The 25827-nt window shown below is 43.8% G+C and overlaps 1 protein-coding gene across 1 annotated transcript in view; it reads left to right on the forward strand.

Annotated features, from left to right (window-relative positions):
- The first annotated feature begins 12260 nt into the window (after positions 1-12260).
- LOC142657579 (uncharacterized) overlaps positions 12261-25827 on the forward strand; it is an 80298-nt gene continuing 66731 nt past the window's right edge. Inside the window, exon 1 of the mRNA XM_075832693.1 lies at positions 12261-12391. Within this exon, the coding sequence (XP_075688808.1) occupies positions 12317-12391 (75 nt within the window). The 5' untranslated portion in view covers positions 12261-12316. The remainder of the gene's footprint in view (positions 12392-25827) is intronic.

A 25827-nucleotide genomic window follows, 5' to 3' on the forward strand; every position in this document is an offset into this window, starting at 1 on the left:
TGGCCAGGCATTCCTGGATATACTCTCTCATGGCTTCACGTTCGGGACAAGAGAGATTAAATATCCTACCCTTAGGGAGCTTAGCTCCTGGTACCAAATTGATTGCGCAATCATATTCTCTATGAGGAGGTAACACTTCGGAGGCCTCCTTAGAGAAAACATCGGCGAAGTCCTGAACAAACTCAGGTAGCGTGTTCACCTCCTCAGGGGGAGAAATAGAATTAACAGAAAAACATGACATCAAGCATTCATTACCCCACTTGGTAAGGTCCCCAGAATTCCAGTCAAACGTGGGATTATGCAACTGCAACCAGGGAAGGCCTAAAACCAAATCGGACGATAATCCCTGCATTAACAGTACAGAGCACTGCTCCAGATGCATGGAGTCAACAAGGAGTTAAAAAACAGGGGTATGCTGTGTAAAATAACCATTAGCAAGAGGAGTGGAGTCGATACCCACTACCGGGACAGGTTTAGGCAAATCAATCAAAGGCATAGCTAGAGACATAGCAAATTCCACAGACATGATATTAGCAGAAGACCCTGAATCCACGAAGGCACTGCCGGTAGCAGACTTACCACCAAAAGAGACCTGAAAGGGAAGCAAGATTTTATTACGTTTCATATTTACGGGAAATACCTGTGCGCCCAAGTGACCTCCCCGATGATCACTTAGGCGCGGAAGTTCTTCGGCTGCATTCTTACGCTTAGGACAGTTGTTCACTTGATGCTTGTCATCCCCACAGTAGAAGCAGAGACCATTCTTCCTGCGGAAATCTCTACGTTGTTGGGGGGACACGGAGGCCCCGGGTTGCATAGGTACCTCCGAGTCTTCCGGGGAGGAACGAAGCAACGGAACCTCGGGAGGCATCATGTGGGAGTCAGAGGAGAAAACATCAAGACGTTCAAGTCGTCGTTCCCTGAGACGTCGGTCAAGTCGTACCTCTAAAGCCATAACCTGGTCTAGGGAGTCAGAAGAGGGATAACTAACTAGCAGGTCTTTCAGGGCGTTCGACAGACCCAACCTAAACTGGCACCTTAAGGCAGGGTCATTCCACCGAGAAGCTACGCACCACTTCCTAAAGTCAGAGCAATACTCCTCAACAGGTCTCTTACCCTGACGTAAGGTCACCAGCTGACTCTCGGCAAAAGCAGTCTTCTCAGTCTCGTCATAGATGAGTCCGAGAGCAGAAAAGAAAAGATCAACGGAGGAAAGTTCAGGGGCGTCAGGAGCCAAGGAGAAGGCCCATTCTTGGGGCCCTTCCTGGAGCCGAGACATAATTATACCCACCCGCTGGCTCTCAGAACCTGAGGAGTGGGGCTTTAAACGAAAATAGAGCCTACAACTCTCCCGAAAGGAGAGAAAAGTCTTCCGGTCCCCTGAGAACCGGTCGGGCAACTTAAGGTGGGGTTCAAGAGGTGAGGTGAGGGGGACTACCATGGTAGCATCAGGCTGGTTGACCCTCTGAGCCAGGGCCTGGACCTGTAGGTAGAGACCCTGCATTTGCTGAGCCAGGGTCTCAAGGGGGTCCATAGTGGTGTCAGGGACCAGGGTAGACTAGGTATGGGCTTGTGATTATGTAATGACGGGGGTGGGGAGACAGACAAGTGAGCCCTAATCTACCCGCCACTCAGTCCCTGCCTACTTGCAACGACCCGCCCTAGGCGACGGGGTACAACTGGGCGACGGTCCCTACGCTCAATAAGTGCACGACAGACAAACAGACAAGGGTACACAGAGCTAGGGGGAGAAAGGGGCAGTTGCCCACGGCAACACCGTGAGCAACAAGAGAAGTGAACAAGCCGAGTCAAACCAGGAGTGTACGAGGTACCAAACGCAGAGCAGGAGAGTAGTCAGCAAGCCGGGGTCAATATGAAGCAAGGACAATAGTACAAGAAGCTGCAGCAGGGCCAGGAAACCAAACGAGAAGAAATCACAAGCAAGGAGGAACAGGAAAGGCAGGTATAAATAGACAGAGGGCGGGAGCTAGCTCCGTCTGGCCAGGCTGTGATAGGTTCTCCCACTCCGAAGCCTGCCACCCTGAGTGGTGGAAGATGGAGTCAGTCTCACAGACATAGAAGCAGGTGCAGACTGATTATCTATGGGCGTTAACCCCGAAGCTGTGCCTGGCAGATCCTTTACACACAAGCTGCCGTTCCTCCTACTACACCTCCTGGCAATACTGTTCCTCAGACTACACCTCCTGGCAGTGTTGATCCTCGCTTTTCTTTGCCACTTCCTGACCGCTATGATGGAGACGCAGGTACCTGTCGTGGATTTTTGAACCAGTGCCAGATCCACTTCAGCCTGTTTTCAAGGGCATTTTCGTCTGATGGTGCAAGGGTCGCTTTCATCATCTCTATTCTTACTGGCAAGGCCCTTGCATGGGCGAACCCTATCTAGGAGAGCCAAGGACCAGAGACCCGTGACTTCCAGGGGTTCCCCAGGTCATTTCGCACGGTGTTTGAGGAGCTGGACGAGTCTCCTATGCAGTGGCTTCCTTGATGAACCTACGCCAAGGAGACATCTCCGTGGGCGAGTATCCCATCCACTTCCGCACCCTGACGGGAGAACTGTTGTGTAACAATGAGGCCCTGGTGGCTAAATTCTGGCACGGACTATCTCCTAAAAGGAAAGAAGAACTTGCCGTTCGACATCTGCCGTCTACCCTGGATGACCTCATCTTTCTGGCCGCCCCGATTGATAGAAGGCTCCGAGAACGGCTCCAAGAGGTCTCCCTTGTCCGGCCCCATCCTTGCAGCAACCCCTTGCAATTACTTTATCCATAAAAAGTGTTTTTATTTTGTCAAAGTGTAAAACATAAATAAAAAAAACAATGAAATTATGTATGGAACGGCATAAGAAAAAAATACAAAAAATAATGATGGAATTATTTTTTTATTTTACATTCCCCTTCCCTAATTATTTCATAAAAGTTAATCAATAAGTTCCATGTATGCCAAAATGGTACCAATAAAACTACATCTCGTCATGCAAAAAACAAGCCCACATATCGCTACATCAATGGAAAAATAAAAAAAGTTATGGCTCTTGGAATGCGATGATGCAAAAAGAAATTATTTTCTTTTAAATGTGTTTTATTTAAAACATAAAAAACCTATACATATGTGGTATAGCCTTAATTGTATCGACCCATAGAACAGAGGTAACATGTTATTTACGGCGCACGGGTGGCTAAATATAATGGTGGAGTTACTGTTTGTTTTACATCACCCCAAAAATAGTTACATAGTTAGTATGGTTGAAAAAGACACACATCAAGTTCAACCAAGGGAATTGAAAAAAAGGAAGGGATGAAACAAAATTATACACATTGAGGCCCCATGCACACGACGAAAAAAAAAAAAAACTCAGTTTTTGCGGACCGCATTGAATGCGGACACCTTTCCGTTTCGCTACGGATGGGTGTCCATGCCGTAGAAATGTTCTGAAAATGATGGCACATGTCCGTTCTTTTGAATTTTGCGGGTGGCAGTTGGCGGCGGGCCGTGATTATGGGCACGGCCGCGTGCATGGGGCCTGACATAGGAGCTGATATTTTTTCGTTCTAGGAAATTATCCAAGCCTTTTTTAAAGGCATCTACTGTCCCTGCTGTGACCAGCTCTTGCGGTAGACTATTCCATAGATTCACAGTTCTCACAGTAAAGAAGGCTTGTCGCCTCTGGAGATTGAACCTTTTTTTCTAAAAGTTAATAAAAGTTAATGAATAAACTAAATGTAACTCAACATGACATTGATAAATACAACTTATCCAGCAAAAAAACTAGCCCACATACAGCTATAATGTTTTACACTATTCTTAACAATGCAGTATTCATTCAAATTGTTAAATATATATCACTGCCTGAAAGAACGATTAAGATCAACTTTATTCCAATATCAAGTTAAAAAATGGGCAAGTATGCCAACGTAACTAGTATCAGGCATAAGCAAAAAAGTCAGATTATTTAGAGCACAGGGGAAAAAAGAGGGTTGAAGCTCTATTTCCAACTAGTGGTATCCGACCTGCTCTAGTACACTATAATTCTACCGGACCAATTGCCACTGAATAAATTAGCTATTTTTAGATAGGTGTCCCTATTTATAGATAAGTGTCCCTACGCGTTTCTGCACCCAGGTTGTATTGGGGTACGTCCTCAGGGGGTCACAATAGGTTTGATTGCACTGAACAAAAACCGGGCAGTCCTGTTGATGTGTTGTATTCTAACCCAGTATCACGTTCTTATTACAGTGAACAGTATAATTAGTAGGACAGCACTGAAAAGTGCTGTATTGTGTCTCCCGGCGTGCTAACGACACTGATATCTGGCAGCTCGCGTGTCGGGATAACGCAAAGTACAAGAAGGCTTAACCTCGCCCATAGGGCAGCATCCTAGGTGCTGGACAGCCAGTCACCATGCAAGACGTCCCAAGTGACGTCCGTGACTGGTGACCGCCCATATGTTGCAGATCCGTCTATCAGGTAGTTGGATGTGTCAGGGATCATTACCATGTATATTGTTTGAAAAATATTATCATCACACATATGTATATACATTTCAGTTCTTTGTGTAATATACTGATATATATAACAAGTTCTTTGTTCATGTCAGACACACCTATGGAAGACACCGCCCCCTGGAATGCAAGAAGAGTGTACAGAAGAATTTGCAGCTGAGAAACGGTGGGGGCTTGGGCACTCCCACATCCCTGGGGTGGAGGCATGTGTCTCCTTCTGTGTTTCTTTGTTCTGAATAAAAGTTTTTCAGTCTTCCTCCTGGCTGACAGAGGGAAAGATGTCTACCGACATTTGTCTGTGTGGTGTACTACTTTCCAGGCATGCCTTCAGCTTTCAATTTACTGAGGTGGTTATTCGGTGTGAAATGCGGACCTGACAGATGCGTTAGCGTACCTGGTTACCAAGGGAGTGTAAGCGGCCATGTTAACTCTTCATTGGCGGTAAGGATATACATTGGATATATTTAGATGACAGAGGGGCACTTCCCTGTGCTCCAAATAATCTGACTTTTTTTCTTATGCCTGATACTAGTTACGTTGGCACACTTGCCCATTTTTTAACTTGATATTGGAATAAAGTTGATCTTAATCGTTCTTTCAGGCAGTGATACATACTCATACAGCTATATTAACGGAAAAATAAAAAAGTTATAGCTCTTTCATTGCGACAATGAAAAAACTGAAAAAAATTGCTTAGTCATTAAGGGCTAAAATAGGCTGGTTATTAAAGGCTATGTACACCTTTGAAGCAAACATTTTTGATTTGGAACAATTTTTACATGTACTTTTATTACACAATTTTTTTACTTATTACAATGTATCCTGTATACATAGAAGCTGTATTGTTCCGTCAAAGCTGATTCCGTCAGTTCACCTGAAGTGACGGCTCGGCTGAAAGGTGGTTCTGTGTGTCTTTGACATGCAGGATCCAGCTAATAACGATCACAACTTACGGCCGCGGCTTTGACAGAACGATACAACTTCTATGTATAAAGGATACATAGAAACTGTATCTGAAAAAGTGGAACTTTTTTTATTAAAAGCCAAAAAGTTGTTTTGAATCACATAAAACATTGATTTATAAACAAAAATAAAAAAATCTTCATTTCAAAGGTGTACTTAGCCTTAAAAGGGTTAAACACCATAAATTCCCCTTTGTTTGCACACAAACTATTTTGCATCTCCGTCATCATTTGCACATCTAACTGGTAAACAGCAATAAATGTGGTTTTCATTTTTTTGGTAGAGAGCAGTTTGTTACACTATGATAAATAGGCCAGCTTCCCATTGATTTCAGTGGGAAATATGCTGGATGTATCAAGCAAGATGTATTTTTACACTGCTGAATAAAAAAAGTCTTGTCAAAATGCACTTTGTCACTTGTCACTTCTTGAAGCGTTTTACAAATGGATTTTCCCATTTCCAGTTAAAAAAAAAAACGCTTTGAAAATACGTCTCAAAATACACTTAAAAAACGCTTGCAAAAAACCCCCCAAAAAAACAGTTTGAAAATCAGCTACAAAAATGGGTGGCTTTCAGAGGCTGTTTTCTCTTGAAATCAGCCACATATCTTTTAGTTTGAACATATGCAGAGTGAACATAACCTAAAAGCTGCTTCGGTTTAAATCTGCTACGTGTGTAGGGGGGCCTAGAAGTACAGAAACACATTGGCTGAACCAGCCGATTTCAGCAAGATTGGCCAACGATCTAATGTGCACAGGGACCTCCTGACTCTTAGGGAAAAGAGGGATAGAAATCCAACAAGCCCAATCCTTTGTTTCCACGGGAGATAAGCCATACCTCCCAACTTTCAAGTATCACAAAGAGGGACAATTTTTTTATTTTAAGCCACGCCTCTAATCCCACCCAATCCCCGCCCATACACACCCGATTCAGCTCACACAGTATCATGCTCCCATAGTGCCTCCCACACAGTATAATACCAAATAGCTGCCCGTACACAGTATAATGCCCTCTACCTGTCACCATACAGTATAAAGCCAACACAGATGGCCCCATACAGTATAATGCCCATACAGATGCTCCCATACAGTATAATGCCCAAACAAATTTCCCCATACAGCATAACGCCCCATAGATTCCCCCATACAGCATAATGCCCCCATAGCTTCCCCCATACAGCATAATGCCCCCATAGCTGCCCCCATACAGTATAATGCCCCCTTAGCTGCCCCTAGTTCCAGTGCCCTTGTATATAGTGACACAGTGCCCATGTAGGTAGTGCCACAGTATATTGCCCTCTTGCTGCCACCATACAGTATAATGCCCCCATACAGTATAAGGCCAACACAAATGCCCCCATACAGTATAATGCCCACATAGATTCTCACATGCTGTATAATGCCCACACAGAGGCCCACATGCAGTATAATGCCCAAACAAATTCCCCATACAACATAATGCCCCATAGCTGCCCCATGCAGCATAATGCCCCCATAGCTGCCCCATACAGTAAAATGCCCATACAGATGCCCCCATACAGTATAATGCCCCCATAGCTGCACCATACAGTATAATGCCCCATAACTGCCCCCTACAGTATAAAGCCCCATAGCTGCCCATACAGCATAAAGCCCCCCTACAGCATAATGCCTCAATAGCCTCTTCATACAGTATAACGACCCCATAGCTGCTTCATACAGTATAATGCCCCCCTAGCTGCCCTTATACAGTATAATACCCCAAAGCTGCCCCTAGTGCCAGTGCCCATATATAAAGTGCCAGTGCCCTCTCAATAGTGCCACAGTGCCCATGTACAGTGGAGGAAATAAGTATTTGATCCCTTGCTGATTTTGTAAGTTTGCCCACTGTTAATTTTACCACTGTTAATTTTACCAGTGAGAGATAGATTATATAAAAAAAAAAATAAAAAAAATCACATTGTCAAAATTATATATATTTATTTGCATTGTGCACAGAGAAATAAGTATTTGATCCCTTTGGCAAACAAGACTTAATACTTGGTGGCAAAACCCTTGTTGGCAAGCACAGCAGTCAGACATTTTTAGTAGTTGATGATGAGGTTTGCACACATGTTAGATGGAATTTTGGCCCACTCCTCTTTGCAGATCATCTGTAAATCATTAAGATTTCGAGGCTGTCGCTTGGCAACTCGGATCTTCAGCTCCCTCCATAAGTTTTCGATGGGATTAAGGTCTGGAGACTGGCTAGGCCACTCCATGACCTTAATGTGCTTCTTTTTGAGCCACTCCTTTGTTGCCTTGGCTGTATGTTTCGGGTAATTGTCGTGCTGGAAGACCCAGCCACGAGCCATTTTTAATGTCCTGGTGGAGGGAAGGAGGTTGTCACTCAGGATTTGACGGTACATGGCGCCATCCATTCTCCCATTGATGCGGTGAAGTAGTCCTGTGCCCTTAGCAGAGAAACACCCCCAAAACATAATGTTTCCACCTCCAAGCTTGACAGTGGGGATGGTGTTGTTTGGGTCATAGGCAGCATTTCTCTTCCTCCAAAAACGGCGAGTTGAGTTAATGCCAAAAAGCTCAATTTTAGTTTCATCTGACCACAGCACCTTCTCCCAATCACTCTTAGAATCATCCAGATGTTCATTTGCAAACTTCAGACGGGCCTGTACATGTGCCTTCTTGAGCAGGGGGACCTTGTGGGCACTGCAGGATTTTAATCTATTACGGCGTAATGTGTTACCAATGGTTTTCTTGGTGACTGTGGTCCCAGCTGCCTTGAGATCATTAACAAGTTCCCCCCGTGTAGTTTTCGGCTGAGCTCTCACGCTGATGTGAACAGGCCCACATTAAAAAAAAAAGTATACTTACTTCTTGAATCAATTTCCCAACATCAATGTCCATTCGGTGGTACACCTCTGCTGTCGTCATTTCTGTTCCTGAAATGTTAAAAAAAAATAAAAAAGAGATGACATACCTGAACAACTGCATAACAAAATTAAAAAATGAAAAATAAAAAAATTGAAAAAAAAAATCTAAAAAAAAAATCTAAAAAAAAAAATGCACAGCTCCATACATGTATAGCATGTATGGAACATAGGAGCAATTGCACTTACTTGTATTCGATTTGGATGCAGGACTTCGGTTTTCTGTATGCCTGAGTTCTGTCCACGATGTTTTTCAGCCTCCACGAGCAGACAGGAAATGACAGCCCCTTGCTGGGCTGGACTAGCAGCAGGAGACGACTCCTGCAAAACACTCGGCAATATACTCGTCAGAAAACACCTCACTAGTTCGAGGTGTTTTTTGACGTGTCCCCATTGCTTTCAATGCGGTTTTGGACGCGGAAACCGCATCAAGAAGGGTCATGTCCCTTCTTTTTGCCGCGAGGCGTTTTTTTTACTCGCGGTAAAAAAACGCCTCCGTCTCCCATTGAAATCAATGGGAGTCATTTTGGGTCGTTTTTGGCGCGTTTTCCGACGCGTTTTCCGCGTCAAAAAACGTGTCAAAAAACTCTGTGTGAACAGGGCCTAAGCGTTGAGCCCAGAGAAGCCCTTGGAGCTCCCTCTGTCACCCGATCGGCGTCGCCGTCGGGTTTCCATGACAGCCGGGGGCCTAACAAAGACCCCCAGGTCTGTCTTCAGCAAATGCCTGTTAGGCGATGCCGGAGGTATGACCTAACAGGTTGCCTGTCAGTTTTACAGGCAATAATGCTTTGGTATACTAAGTATACCAAAGCATTATACAGTGGAGGAAATAAGTATTTGATCCCTTGCTGATTTTGTAAGTTTGCCCACTGTCAAAGACATGAACAGTGTAGAATTTTTAGGCTAGGTTAATTTTACCAGTGAGAGATAGATTATATAAAAAAAAATAAAAAAAAATCACATTGTCAAAATTATATATATTTATTTGCATTGTGCACAGAGAAATAAGTATTTGATCCCTTTGGCAAACAAGACTTAATACTTGGGGGCAAAACCCTTGTTGGCACGCACAGCAGTCAGACATTTTTAGTAGTTGATTATGAGGTTTGCACACATGTTAGATGGAATTTTGGCCCACTCCTCTTTGCAGATCATCTGTAAATCATTAAGATTTCGAGGCTGTCGCTTGGCAACTCGGATCTTCAGCTCCCTCCATAAGTTTTCGATGGGATTAAGGTCTGGAGACTGGCTAGGCCACTCCATGACCTTAATGCTTCTTTTTGAGCCACTCCTTTGTTGCCTTGGCTGTATGTTTCGGGTAATTGTCGTGCTGGAAGACCCAGCCACGAGCCATTTTTAATGTCCTGGTGGAGGGAAGGAGGTTGTCACTCAGGATTTGACAGTACATGGCTCCATCCATTCTCCCATTGATGCGGTGAAGTAGTCCTGTGCCCTTAGCCGAGAAACACCCCCAAAACATAATGTTTCCACCTCCATGCTTGACAGTGGGGACGGTGTTGTTTGGGTCATAGGCAGCATTTCTCTTCCTCCAAAAACGGCGAGTTGAGTTAATGCCAAAGAGCTCAATTTTAGTCTCATCTGACCACAGCACCTTCTCCCAATCACTCTCAGAATCATCCAGATGTTCATTTGCAAACTTCAGATGGGCCTGTACATGTGCCTTCTTGAGCAGGGGGACCTTGCGGGCACTGCAGGATTTTAATCCATTACGGCGTAATGTGTTACCAATGGTTTTCTTGGTGACTGTGGTCCCAGCTGCCTTGAGATCATTAACAGTTCCCCCCGTGTTGTTTTCGGCTGAGCTCTCACCTTCCTCAGGATCAAGGATACCCCACGAGGTGAGATTTTGCATGGAGCCCCAGATCGATGTCGATTGACAGTCATTTTGTATGTCTTCCATTTTCTTACTATTGCACCAACAGTTGTCTCCTTCTCACCCAGCGTCTTACTTATGGTTTTGTAGCCCATTCCAGCCTTGTGCAGGTCTATGATCTTGTCCCTGACATCCTTAGAAAGCTCTTTGGTCTTGCCCATGTTGTAGAGGTTAGAGTCAGACTGATTAATTGAGTCTGTGGACAGGAGTCTTTTATACAGGTGACCATTTAAGACAGCTGTCTTTAATGCAGGCACCAAGTTGATTTGGAGCGTGTAACTGGTCTGGAGGAGGCTGAACTCTTAGGGTATGTGCACACACGCTAATTACGTCCGTAATTGACGGACGTATTTCGGCCGCAAGTCCCGGACCGAACACAGTGCAAGGAGCCGGGCTCCTAGCATCATACTTATGTACGATGCTAGAAGTCCCTGCCTCGCTGCAGGACAACTGTCCCGTACTGTAAACATGATTATACTACGGGACAGTTGTCCTGCAGCAAGGCAGGGACTCCTAGCGTCGTACATAAGTATGATGCTAGGAGCCCGGCTCCTTGCACTGTGTTCGGTCCGGGACTTGCGGCCGAAATACGTCCGTCAATTACGGACGTAATTAGTGTGTGTGCACATACCCTTAATGGTTGGTAGGGGATCAAATACTTATTTCTCTGTGCACAATGCAAATAAATATATATAATTTTGACAATGTGATTTTCTTTTTTTTTTTTATATATAATCTATCTCTCACTGGTAAAATTAACCTAGCCTAAAAATTCTAGACTGTTCATGTCTTTGACAGTGGGCAAACTTACAAAATCAGCAAGGGATCAAATACTTATTTCCTCCACTGTATATGCGATCAGCCGATCCCATAGTGAAGTCCCCTGGTGGGACTTAAAAAAAAATGTTAATCAGTTAAATAAAGTTTGTGAAAAAAATAAAATAAAATGACAGTCAAAATCAAATAAAACGCAAAAGACAACGGCAAAATTCTCTCTTTTCTCCCATTCCCCCCATAAAAAATAAAAGTTAATCTATAAGTCCTATGTACCCCAAAATAGTACTAATGAAAACTACACATTGGCCCGCAAAAATGAAGCCCACTTACGGCCACATTGACAGAAAAATAAAAAAATTACGGCTTTTGGAATGCGGCGATGCAAAAACAAGTAATTTTTTTCTAAAAGGGTTTTTATTGTGCAAACGTAGGAAAACATATAAAACCTTTACATATTTGGTATCCCCGTAATCGTGCCGACCCATAGAATAAAGTTAACATGTTATTTACGCTGCATAGTAAACGGCGTAAATTTATAACGTGAAAATTAATGCTGGAATAGCTGCTTATTTTCAACTCTCTCCTAAAATAAAGTTAATAAAAGTTAATCAATATATTATAAGCATCTAAAAATGGTACAATTACAAAATACAACTCGTCCCGCAAAAAACAAGCCCTTATACGGCTATGTCGACGGAATAAAAAAAAGTTACGACTCTTGGAATGCGACTGTGAAAAAACAAAAAATAATCCTTGGTCATTAACGTGCAAAATGGCCCGGTCATTAAGGGATTAAAAGAAAAAAATTGCCACGGTGCATTGGTTGTCCCTCTTTGCGTTACTTGAAAGTTGGTAGGTATGCAAAAGAGAGGAAACATATCAGTCTTTCCTTACTTCTCCTTACTTTTTGGATCCACTCCTGGCTTTGGCACAAAAAAAAACTGCGTCAAAAACTGCATGTGTGATTCCAGCCTTATCCCAATTGAATTAGTAGACTTTCCAGCCCTAACTTTTCACACAAGAGCTACAATATTTAGAAAAAGAATTGTACTAGTTTGCAGTAATGCAGTGTGCGTCCAGCAGAGGGCGCAACAGTTGTTCTCCCAATACAGCAGGTAATTGACCCATGTGGGGAGGGAGTGAAAACCAGAGAGGAAGGTTGAGTCAGAGAGAGGGGTCCACGGTGGGGAAGCCAAGATCTAAGCCTCACATCACTTACTGCTGTGCTGTCCTGGAACAGCTGCAGCTCCAGATATGGGGAACCCTCCTGCAGCATGGATCTTCTTGACAAGCTTATTGCTGAGGATTACAGAGCCAGGGGAATGCAAGGTAATGACCATCCACCACTCAGTACCTCTCAGGTATTCTTTGGACATAGAACATGTAGTGAAACTGTTTCTGAACTATCTGCCCTTGTTTAACAAGCTAACACCCAGTTTAGGATGAGAAAATGTGACTCTAAATTCATTTCTTATTAATGACTTGCTGATTTCCCATGTAGAGAAACTATGAAGTGCTTGGCTAGTTGAATGTTTCACACTTCAGTGTTACTGGATGCTATTGCCCCTGACTATGTAAACTATTCCTACCTGAGCCAGGAATCCCCCCCCCCCCCATATATAATAGGTTATGATCAGCTTTAGACCAATCTTACAGATATTGAAATTGGTCTTCGGGTATATTCACATGCGGCAGATTTGTTGCAGAGATTTCTGTGTCTGAAAATCTGTTCCGTACATCGTTTTTTGCTCGCCTTTTTTCTGCAGCAGGTGTATGGATTTCTGCAAGTTCTATTCCGAAGAATAGGGCAGAAATCTCTCCACCAAGTCTGCAGCGTGTTGGTGAGAAATGCCTGCATGTAAACCTAGACTGAAGGCAAATTTACAAGAGACGTTTTTGGCCGCTTAAAAAATCGCAGCAAAACCGCACTTGGTTTTACCTCGAATTGCTGCAGTTTGCGGCTTTTTTTGTTTTTTTTAGATGAAACGTAAAATTTGTGTCCCCCCCCCCCTTGTAAAAACCGCATCGTAAACTGCAGAGAAAATGCATGCAATTTAAAGCAACTGAAACAAATAATTACCATTGAAATCAATGGTAATTCTAAAGGGACCGTTGCTTTCCGTTTAATATTTCGATCTTCTCTTCTTCTGACGGAAGAGAGGTAAACGTATACTAACGCTAGTGTAGTTATTTTTATATTTTATATAGATCCTGTACAGTATAACAAAGTTGTCATGGCTGTTAGCTGGTGGGTCCAAGTAAATTTTTAGCATCAGGGTTAATGATCTTCTCGCTGTGCTTTTGTTCTACATTGATCTATATTAAGGCCTTATTCACACGAGCGTGTCCAGTTTGCGTCTGCAAAAAAAACAGCAATTTTCATGCATATGAATGCCCGCGTTACGTCCTTGTGGTTGCTGTGTCATCTGTTCTTCTTGTCCGTTTTTCTCCTCACTAGCACATGGGCGAGTAACACGGTCATGTGAATAAGGGCTTTCAGGAATTTTGAGGCAGACTTTGACTTGTCTGCAATTTCTTACCGATCTTTTCGCTGCGGTTTTTTGTTTGCGCCCATTAAGTGCCGCGAGCAAAAAACGCTGCGAAAACAATGCTTTATCTGCCTCCCTTTAATGTCACTGAGAGGTCAGAAGCGTAACCGTGGCAAGAAAGAGCATGCCGCTATTTTTACTGCGAGCGGCTGAAAACCGCCGTGGAAAAATACCTCCGGCTCCCATTGAAATCAATGATAGGCGGTTTCAGACTTTTTTTGCGCTGATTCAAATGTGGTTTCCCAGTCAAAATCGGCGTAAAAAAACAGTGTGAAGTGGGTCTAAGGGTATGTGCACACACACTAATTACGTCCGTAATATACGGACGTATTTCGGCCGCAAGTTCCGGACCGAACTCAGTGCAGGGAGCCGGGCTCCTAGCATCATACTTATGTACGATGCTAGGAGTCTCTGACCCGCTGCAGGACAACTGTCCCGTACTGTAATCATGTTTTCAGTACGTGACAGTGGTCCTGCAGCGAGGCAGGGACTCCTAGCTTCGTACATAAGTATGATGCTAGGAGCCCGGCTCCCTGCACTGTGTTCGGTCCGGGACTTGCGGCCGAAATACGTCCGTCACTTACGGACGTAATTAGTGTGTGTGCACATACCCTTAGGGTGCGTTTATGTGAGACTTCTAGCCGTGCAGTTTTTTTTTTACCCGTGCCATTTCTACAGGTGAAACATATAAAATAAATGTGTTTCACCTGTAAAAAAAACACACAGATGGCAGCAAACTGCAGTGCAAAACCACAGCACTTTGTAGTAATACATAGATTTTTTTCTATGCAGTTTTTGCTGCGCGCCCGAAAACCTCTCATGTAAATGCAACCTAAAGAAAAAAACTTGGACTTCTCCTTCCTCCTGAATTCACTTCTGGCTTTGGTTCAAAATTCTGCAACAAAATCTGCAATAAATATGCGATGTGTGAATCCTGAAAAGTTGCAGAATTTCCACGGGGTATTACAGTAGCAGAAAAGTGGATGAGATTAGATTTTTCATAAATTTCATCCCCCCTCTGCGGAAAAAAATCCTCAAAAAACGAGTGCAGAAATTGACAGTTTGCGGCATCTTAAATAAATTTGCATAACGCTGCGGAATTTCTGCAGCATTTCTGTCCCGTGTGCAATAGGCCTTAGTGTCGACTTGCATTAAGGCTACGTTCACATAGGGCGCTGCATAAAGGTAGACCGCATATCTGCCCTGGTGACCGCAGGGAATTCCGACTGAAAACCGCACCAAATTGTGGTGCAGTTTTTCGTCCGGAATGTCCGCTGTGGAAAACGACACATTACAAAAAAAACAAAACATATACTTACTCTCTGACGTTCTGCAGCCCGGCTTCCTGGGATGATGTTTTATCCCATGTGACCGCTGCATCCGAGGAGGCTGGCCTGGATGAAGAAGCACAGAATTCTGGGTAAGGCCCCATGCACATGACCGTAGGTTTCATCCGCAATTACAGACCCATTCACTTCTATTGGCCACACACACATTCCCGTATATTTATTGGAAGCTGCCCGTGCCGTAGAAAGGCTCCGCAAAAGATAGGACATGTCCTATTTTTTGCTGTTGATGGACCGTGCTCCAAAACTTTACATGGAGGCACGGCCTGCAAATACGTGATTACGGGCACAGTCGTTATCTTACGGGCACAGATTCTTATTTTTTTTTTTTCTGAGTTGCTTCTTTTGCGGCGGAATCAGTTTTTCCACCGCAAAAAATGCAACATCTGCTATTTGTTGCGGGCTTTACCACCCTATTGAATTCAATGAGAAAAACCAGCAACACAAAAGCAGTGATTACGCAAATATAATTGACATGCTGCGTTTTGAAAAAACGCACCACAGGTGAATTTCTGAGCTCATCATTTACGCAGCGTGTGGATGAGATTTCAAATCTCATCCATTTTGCTGCTACTATGTTAGGCCGGATTCACACGAGCGTGTGCTTTTTGCGCACGCAAAAAACGCTGCGTTTTGCGTGCGCAAAAGGCACTTAACAGCTCCGTGTGGCATCAGCATATGATGCGCGGCTGCGTGCTTTTCACGCAGCCGCCATCATTATGACACTCCGTTTGGATGTTTGTAAACAGAAAAGCACGTGGTGCTTTTCTGTTTTCATTCATCCTTTTCACTGGTGTTGCGCGAATCACGCTGTTCGCACGGAAGTGCTTCCGTGTCGCATGCGTGATTTTCACGCACCCATTGACTTCAATGGGTGCGTGATGAGCGAAATACGCCCAAAGAACGGACATGTCGTGACTTTTTCGCAACGGACTCACGCAGCGTAAAAATCACGCAACTGTCTGCACTGCCCCATAGACTAATATAGGTCCGTGCGACGCACGTTGCACGGACGTATACTCCGTTCGTCTGAATAAGCCCTTATGCTGCAGATTTTCCGCAACGAAGTCCGTTGCGGAAAGTCCACAGTATTTACGCTACGTGTGAACTTGCCCTAAGGCTACATGGACACGTCGCGTATTTTACTCCGGAAAGTACATACCAAAACTGCAGCAATACGTAGGAAATTTGCAGGTAAATACCACACCTAATCGTGCGTTTTTCGGTGCGGTTTTTCAGTTTTTAAAGCGTCTATTGGCGTGTTTTCAAGTTATGGGTTTTGGTGCGATTTAACACAGCACTCGGCAGATACAATTTGCAAGCGGAAACGCAAGATAAATTTATATGCTGTGGATTCTAAAATACGCACCTCAGGTCAATTTCTGTTCCGAAAAATACTGCAGCGTTTACATCCGATTTCCTGGAATCTCATTGACAATGCTGTTACTGTAATATGCTGTGGATTTGTTGCACGCAAATTCACGCTGCAAAACCGCACGTAATACTCTTTGTGTGCATTGAGCCTAAGGATGTGCCTTTGTGCTTGTATAGAATGATATTTTGGAGCTTGAGCCTGTGTTGTATTCAGGTTATAAGTGGTGTTTTGGAACCTGAGACTGTTCTTCCTCCTGCTTGCCTATAACTGCTGCTTTTAATCAATTTCACGCCTACCTTAGCCAGAGAAGTGCACCCCCCTTCGGAATGCAGTCCAGTTATTTGAGGACACAGCGCTGCATTGATCCTGCAGCTCAATCTAATTAAAAGTGCATTGCTTGGCTCGAACAGTGGAGGTGGCAAAATTAAATATACATATTTTCCTAAATGAAAATAACCATTCTGAATCATATTACATATGAGCCTCTTAAGCATTAAGAATTCAGTTTTTTGGACTTTACATGATATTTCTTAGGACCTGTTCACATCACCGTTCGTTTCCGCTGAGGGGTTTCGTCGGAGGTTTCGGCCGGGTTAACCCCTCAGCGGAAAGTCAAACGGAAACCTCCGCTTCCATTTCCCTCACCATTGAACTCAATGGTGACGGAAACCTACCTAATGGTTTCTGTCTATCACCGTTGTGACAGGGTTCCGTTGTTTCGGACGGAATCAATAGCGCAGTCGACTGCACTATTGTTTCCATCCAAAACGACGGAACCCTGTCACAACGGTGACAGACGGAAACCATTAGCTAGGTTTCTGTCACCGAGTTCAATAGTGAAGGAAACTGGAGCGGAGGTTTCCGACGGAACCCCTCAGCGGAAACTAACGGTCATGTCAACATACCCTTAGATATATCATTTTGGTCTCAATACTAGATGAGGCAGGTAAAAATGTTACCATGTAATATTGCACATATGATCACAATAGTTTTTTTTTCAGTGAAGAGCAGCCCATATTTGCAAAGGAGCAATGTGTATACAGGATACAAAGCAGCGTTACCTCAAAAAGTTAAAATTATTTTTAATAAAAAGTATTTAGAAAGTTGCACCAAACACACTGATAAACATTTTTATTTTAAAAAATATATATAAGATTTCAAAGGTGTACATGGCCTTTAAAATTTATCCTTTGCTACTGTTGAACTACAGTGTAAAGGTAGATTCATCAGCAATTACTAATACATTTGCAGGCAAGTTCTTCTGTCCTGACTCGTGGCTATTGTAGAAAGAAAAGGATCTCACTGGCCCCCCATGGCATCATGATTATACTGAATAATTCAGGGCATGATTGGACCACTAGTTCACATCACAAGGGCTCAACTACCGTGTCTGTGATTTGTGCTATTTAAAGAGGACCTGTCATCTCTCCTGACATGTCTGTTTTAGTAAATACTTCTATTCCCTATAATATAACCATTCTGGGAAATATTTTCTTAGAACTCAGGGTTGTGCCATTCCTCTTTTATTCTTCCTAGAAATGTTTGAATAAATAAAATAAAAACTGGGTGTTACCAGTTGATGTGTAAGGTAAGTGGGCCACATATAGAAAAAATTAGAACTTACATAGTTGGTACGGTTGAAAAAAGACAGATGTCCATCAAGTTCAACCAAGGGATGGGAAAGGGGAAGTAAAAAAAAATTCTACACATAAGAGCTTATATTTTTTTTGTTCGAGGAAATTATCTAAGACTTTTTTTTAAAGCCATCTACTGTCCCTGCTGTGACCAGCTCCTGCGGTAGACTATTCCATAGATTCACAGTTCTCACAGATTGAACCTTTTTTTTCTCCAGACGGAGGGAGTGCCCCCTTGTTTTTTGAGGGGGTTTTACATGGAACAGGATTTCACTATATTTTTTGTATGTGCCACTAATATATTTTATACAAGTTAATCATGTCGTCCCCCCCCCCTTAGGGCCTGTTCACATCACTGCTCGCTTTCTGTTCCGTGGTTCCGTAGGAGGTTTCCGTCGGGTGAACCCCGCAACGGAAAGTCAAACTGAAACCACAGCTTCCGTTTCAGTCACCATTGATATCAATGGTGACGGAAACATCGCTAATGTTTTCCGTTCGTAACCATTCCGGCAGGTTTCCGTTTTATCGACTGAATCAATAGCGTAGTCGACTGTGCTATTGATTCCGTCGGTAAAACGGAAACCTGCCGATATGGTGAGGAACAGAAACCATTAGCGATATTTCCGTCACCATTGATATCAATGGTGACTGAAAGGGAAGCTGTGGTTTCAGTTTCACTTTCCGTTGCGGGGTTCCCCTGACGGAAACCTCCGACGGAACCCCGGAACGGAAAGCGAACGGTGATGTGAACATGCCCTTAGTCCTCTTTTTTTTTTCAAGGCTAAATAGATTTAGTTCTTTTAATCTTTCCTCATAACTTAGATTCTCCATGCCACTTATTAGCTTCGTTGCTCTTGTTTGTATTTTTTCTAACTCCAGGGCATCCTTTCTATGAACTGGAGCCCAGAACTGAGAAAAGTTGACGGGCCGCATTTCAACAATCCAGTTTTTTAATTTGTGTCGCTAAATGCAGTCCGGCGGCAAAGTTGGCAGCGTTTGGCAGACACACATGTCAACATTGGACAGCCCCTTTTAAGATAGTGCCACAGTGCCCTCTGTAGATGGTGCCACAGTGCCCTCTGTAGATGGTGCCACAGTGCCCTCTGTAGATGGTGCCATATATGGACTGTGATGTCAGGGGCTTGCCCAGAGCTGGAGTCCCAGAGCAGAGCAGCTTCTTGCACTCTGCCTGGGACTCCAGCTGTGCTCCTGACATCACTGTCCAGCTGTGGGGATGCCCTAGACATCGCTGTCCATATGTGGACAGCGATGTCAGGGTATTCCACAGAGTCCCGGAGCAGAGCCTATAATAGTGCTCTGCCCGGGACTCCGCGCTGCAGAAGACCCTGACAACACTGTCTATATATGGACAGCGATGTAAGGGAATTCCACAGAGTCCCTGAGCAGAGCCGATACTAGCGCTCTGCCTGGGACTCCGCTCTGGGGAAGACCCTGACAACACTGTCCATATATGTCAAAACCTATAAAGTCCAGGCCAGACAGAAAACCTGTTTCAGTAATAACATCCATATACGTCAATACTGGATATAGAATACCTATGAAGACATATATAGACAACAATACTAGAAGTGTAAATAACCATAGTACAAGTAAAGCACTAATCAATATAAAAAAAATATCTTTATTTGGAAAATATTTAAAAACCTACATAGACCATCACATACAATATAAAACAACACATAATAAAAATGTGGTACTGGTATCTATGAGCAGCAAATTGATTCCATGGATGTATAATATGATACATTTGCTGCTCCTAGATACTAGTACCACATTTTTATTATGTGTTGTTTTATATTGTATGTGATGGTCTATGTATGTTTTTAAATATTTTCCAAATAAAGATATTTTTTTTGATATTGGTTAGTGCTTTACTTGTACTATGGTTATTTACACTTGTAGTATTGTCTATATATATGTCTTCATAGGTATTCTATATTCACTGTCCATATATGGACAGCGATGTCGGAATTCCACAGAGTCCCGGAGCAGAGCCTGTACTAGCGGCTCTGTGTCCCGTGGGCCGCAGATGACAGCGTCAGGAGCCGCCCTCGGGCCGCGTGCTTGAGACCCCTGGTCTAAGGCCTTATTCATACGAACGGCCGTCACACGGACCTATATAATTCAATGTGTCCGTTCACACACGTGTTTCAATGGAGCGTGTGAATGGTCCGTGAGAAAATCGGACAAAATAGGACAAATAAATGCACAAGAGTCGTGCGGAAAGTGTTCTGAGGTGCGTTTTTGAATTCTGCAGCATGTCAATTTATGCTGTATGTTCCGTGCGGAGATGGTCCAAATTTGGGTCATAGACTTCAATGGGGAGCAGAAATTCTTCAACAGATTAACGTTGTTGCGGTTTTTACAGTGTTTACACAGTAAAAACCGCTGGAAATCCGCAGTTGCACATATACTTTGCTATAACTAATGTTTAACACTAAATACACAGGTAAAACCGCTGTGGAAAAAGCAACGTTTCTGCAGCAATATGAGCAGGAAAAACGCACTATTTGGTGCGGATTTCTGTGACAGATTTACCAGCATTTTTCTAGAGATTGTGCTACAGATTTTCTGTTGCAGAAAATCTGCAGCGTATCCTTTGTGTGGGAACATACCCTAAGGCCGGGTTCCTACAGGTCGGATAAAAATCACGTGGAGTGTCCAACCTGGAACCCGCAGTACATCCCGTCCGAAAATCGCACCAGATAGTGGTGTGTCTTTTCAGACGGATTTTCCGCTGTGAAAGCAGCAGTAAAAAAAAGCTCATACTTACCTAGTCCGTTGTTATGGAGACTCGTTCCTCCTATGCAGTCCGGTCCGAGTTTACGCTGCTTGGGAACCTGGCCTAAGGCCCTATGCACATCACCGTGCCTGCAATCACGGTCCGTGATTACAGGCACGGCCAGCCGTTCGCATTTCTGGGCCGTGACCCATTATAAAGTATGGGAGCACGGTCCGTAATATAACAAAATAGAAAATTTCCTATTTTTTACAAAAGGTTTCTACGACCCGCACACTTTCCCGTAAATATATGGGAAGGTTTCCGTCGGCCATAGAAATTAATGGGTCTGTAATTACAGACGAAATCTACGGTCGTGTGCATGGGGCCTAAGGCCGGGTTCCCACATAGCGTAAGCGCCTCAGAATTTTTGCAACGGAATTCTAGTGGATATTCTGGAGCATTTACAGTAGCAGCAAAGTGAATGAGTTTAGAAAATCTCATATTTATGCTGCGGAAAAAAACTCAGCGAAAATGTTCATAAATTGACCTGTAGTGTGGATTTTTCCGCAGCATGTAATTCAATGGGGAGGTAAACCCTGCAACAAATAGCCGAGTGTTGCGACTTCTGAGGCGGAATCTCAGCAATTCTGCTACAAAAATCGCAACTTATTCCTCCTGGCCGGCCTCCTGGGATGACGTTTCGTCTGTTGTAATGTATGATTGGCTGCAGCAGGCACATCGGTCACATGGGACGCGTTGCAATGACTACGACTGAGAGGTTTTTTTTTAGCGACGTTTTCCACAGTTTCCAAATTTTTGCCGAAAAGCTGCACCACAGCATGGGGGGTTTTTCGGACGGAATGTGCTGCAGGATCTTTGTCGTATACACTGTATAGTTTTACGCAGCGTATCCGGCCCGGGGAACCCGGCCTAAGTACGGTTTTACACGGGCGTGTATGGTTCGTAAAATACTCCTGTAATCGTGTTTTTAGTATGGGGCGTTATTCCCGTTTGATGCTAGGAGCCCGGCTCCCCACACGCCCATTGAAACCGGCCTTACACCAAACCATCAATGCCAGACTGTGTAGGGAAACTCCCCTTTAACAATGGAAATTGTAACACCCAGTTGTCTATTTATACATTTCTACGAGGGATAGCAGACAAATTGATCAATGCTTCATACTCAGGAACGATGCTCCAGCATTTTTATTTCTTGGGGAATACTTGCATTTACTAAAACCGTGATGACAGGTTGTCTTTAGGGTATGTTCACACAGGCCGGATTTGCTGTGCAAAACTCTGACCCAGAACCTGCAGAGAGTTCCAGCCGAAAGTCTGCACCAAATTTGTTGCAGATTTTCGGCGGTATTAGTCGCTGCGTAAAGAAGGATCGATTTGAAAAAAAAGTCCAACTTACCTCCCTGGCGTTGTAAAGCCCCTGCTCCTTGCGTCTGGTCTCCGTGCATCCAGCTTCCTATTATGACACTGCATCCCATGTGACTGCTGCAGCCTGTGATTCGCTGATGCTGTCCCATGAAATGAAACATCGTCTTAGGAGCCCAGCAGCACATTGAACACCTGGGGGAACAAGGAGCCGTTGCTATGGCAAAGCCAGGGGAGGTGAGTTTTGACTTTTTTTTAATTTTTATATTAAACAGGAAAAATAAACTGTCGTTTTTTTTCCCCTAAATTAAATTAGATTTTTGCTGCAGATTTTCACCATTTCCGTAGCACAAATTGCAACATTTGCAATTTGGTGCAGATTTTCACTTCTTACTTCCCCATTGAACCCAATGGGAAAAATCTGCAAGAAAAATGCAATGATTTGCACAGCATAAATTTGCATGCTGTGGATTGAAAATCTGCACCACAGGTCATTATAAAGCTATGTTCACACAGAGTTTTTTGCAGGTGGAATTTTCCGTTGGAAGTTTGAGGCAGATTTTCCTCTCCTTGCACGCCGATCTTCGCAGCGTTTTTCGCCCGCAGCCATTGAGCGCCGCAGGCATAAAACACTGCGGAATATGCTTTCTCTGCCTCCCATTTATGTCAATGGGAGGTCAGAGGCGTAAACGCCCGAAGAGAGGGCATGTCCCTTTCTCCCGCGAGGCGGTTTTACCGCTCGCGGGAGAAAACGCCCCCGCCTCCCATTGAAATCAATGGGAGTCATTTTAGGGCCGTTTTTGACGAGATTTGCGGCGCGGTTTCCGCATCAAAAAACTCTGTGTGAACCCAGGCTAAGGCCAGATTCACACGAGCGTGTGCGTTTTGCGCACGCAAAAAACGCTGCGTTTTGCGTGCGCAAAAGGCACTTAACAGCTCCGTGTGTCAGCCCCGTATGATGCGCGGCTGCGTGACTTTCGCGCAGCCGCCATCATTATGACACTCCGTTTGGATGTTTGTAAACAGAAAAGCATGTGGTGCTTTTCTGTTTACATTCATAGTTTTACTGCTGTTGCGCGAATCACGCGCGTACCACGGAAGTGCTTCAGTGTGGTGTGCGTGATTTTCACGCACCCATTGACTTCAATGGGTGCGTGATGGGCGAAATACGCACAAAGAATGGACATGTCGTGAGTTTTACGCAGCGGAAAAATCACGGACTGTGCACGGCCCCATAGACTAATATAGGTCCGTGCGAGACGCGTGAAAATAATGCGCGTTGCACGGACGTATATCACATTGGTCTGAACAAACCCTAAGATATCACACGTGGCGGATACACTGCATAATAGCACGCAGTGCATCCGCCCTGTCTGCCACAGGGAATACCGGGCGGCAAAAATGCGCACCAAAGTGTGGCGCAGTTTTCGCCCGGAATGTCCGCTGCGAAAAACTGCAGCACTAAAGCCGGCCTTCCTCCTGGGATGACGTCTCATCCCAGGAGACCGCTGCAGCCTGTGATTGGTTGCAGCGGCGGTCACATGGGATAAAGCATCATTCCAAGAGGCTGGCCCTCTGACATCGTCCAGACCGGCCTCCTGGGATGACGTTTCATCCATGTGACCACCGCTACAGCCTGCGATTGGCTGCATCGGCAGTCACATGAGATGAAGCGTCATCACAGGAGGATGAAACGCAGATTTCTAGGTAAGTTTATTTTGAATTTTTTTTTTCTGAGTTCCATTTTTTTAAGCGGGACCGCTGCGTATCCGCCGCAAAAAACAGAACAACTGCTATTTGATGCGGGATTTACATCGACATTAAATTCAATGGGGAAATCCCGCGACATATAAGAAGTTTACGTAAAGCCAATTGACATGGTCAATTTCTGAGTGGTATTTCAGTATTTACACCGGGTGTGGATGAGATTTGTTCAAGCTCATCCACTTTGCTGCTACTGTATTTGCTACTGTATTTGCCGCAACTAATTCAGTTGCGGAAAATCCGCAGTATTTACGCAAAGTGTGAACTGGCCCTAAGGCCGAATTCACACGAGTGTGCGCGCGCAAAAGGTCCATAAAAGCTCCGTGTGTCAGCAGCATATGATGTGTGGCTGCGTGATTTTCGCGCAGCCGCCATCATTATGACACTATGTTTTTATGTTTGTAAACTGAAAAGCATGTCGTGCTTTTCTGTTTTTATTCATCGTTTTTTGTTTTTTTTTTCTTTATCAAAGTTTATTACATTTTCAATACAAACAAATAACCGCGTCATTGCATATAAACGAGTGGCAGTTCAACTGAACCACTTTAACCCCTTAATGACCGGGCCTGTTTGGACCTGACCAAGCCAGATTTGTTAAATCTGGTATGTCTGTCAGGGTGATAGATTTTGGGGTGTGTTTCTTCATTCTTATGGTCGCTTTACAAAGAAATCGGTCTTCAAAGTGATACTTTTATGAAAAAAGTGAAATTATATTTTTTTACGCCTGCTTTGCATGAATTCTTACAAAAAAACTGTGGGGTCAAAATACTTAAATTCTAGGACCCCAGGGCTGACTGTAGAGGGATTTCCCTTGTCTTCGATCGCCTCACTTGGTTTCGAAGAGGGGAGCCTCCTTTGATCATGCTGTGGCGATTCCCATGGTTAAACAGCTGGGGTCTGATTTTTTTTTTTTTTCAGATCCAAGCTGCGTTCAAGAAGCTGCTCTAAGTTCAGGAGATGTAAGGTACAGATCTTGCTTAGAGGATCAGCACTCACAGGAGTGTCCATCAGCCTCTTCTACAGCGATGCCAAAAGACTGGGAACACGCATCGTCCACGTCAAAAGACAGTAGGCAGTCGGGAAGATGTTAAAAACACACTGCACTGTCAGATTATTTATTTTTTAAACATTTTAACAAAGTGTTTATTAGATTTTACAATGAAGCATATCATATAAAGAGGATCCTCAACATGAGGAACCCCCTCCAATCATAATAACATAAAATACACAAACATAAATACAGGGAATCAGTCATAATCATGCCGTTCTCAAAGAATATCAGATCAATTACATGGCAGAACAGCGTAATAATACAGCGTCAGAGTTTGTCGTCCCAAGATACGACGCTTGCCACAGACTGTCAAGCCCAATAAAATGAGCCAGGAGTAGAAGAAGCGGAGCTCAGGACACAAAGGGATCATGATTAGACATGCTCCAAAGGTTCCAGTTTTAATAGCCCACAACCTCTCCATTTGGAAGGAGAACTGAATTTGATTCAGTAGTTCTGCTTTAGTTAAGGGATCAGACAATTTCCATTTACGGGCTATCCTAAGTCTCGCGGCTAGGAGGACATGAGACCGTACTATGTGCCATGATCCGGGATTTGATCGAGACCCAGAAAACATAAGGCCAATCCGGGTGAAGCCACTATATGAGATCTTAAAATTGTGGAGATAAGCTGGAAAGCTATTGACCAAAGAGAATGAACTATTGGGCATTTCCACCACATATGCATATGTGTCAGATTTTTTTTTTAATGCTTTTTAGAATTAAAAGAGGGTCAAAAAAGTTGTCGATTTAACCCCTTTCTACTGCAGCCACTTTTTATCTTCCTGACCGAGCCTAATTTTTCAAATCTGACATCTAACTTTATGTGATAATAACTTTGGAAAGTTTTTCCCTATCCAAGCGATTTCTGAGATTTTCTCGTGACACATTGTACTTTTGTTAGTGGTAAAATTTTAATTTTCT

The sequence above is a fragment of the Rhinoderma darwinii genome, chromosome 1 (assembly GCF_050947455.1).
Source record: "Rhinoderma darwinii isolate aRhiDar2 chromosome 1, aRhiDar2.hap1, whole genome shotgun sequence".
Taxonomy (NCBI): Eukaryota; Metazoa; Chordata; class Amphibia; order Anura; family Rhinodermatidae; genus Rhinoderma; species Rhinoderma darwinii.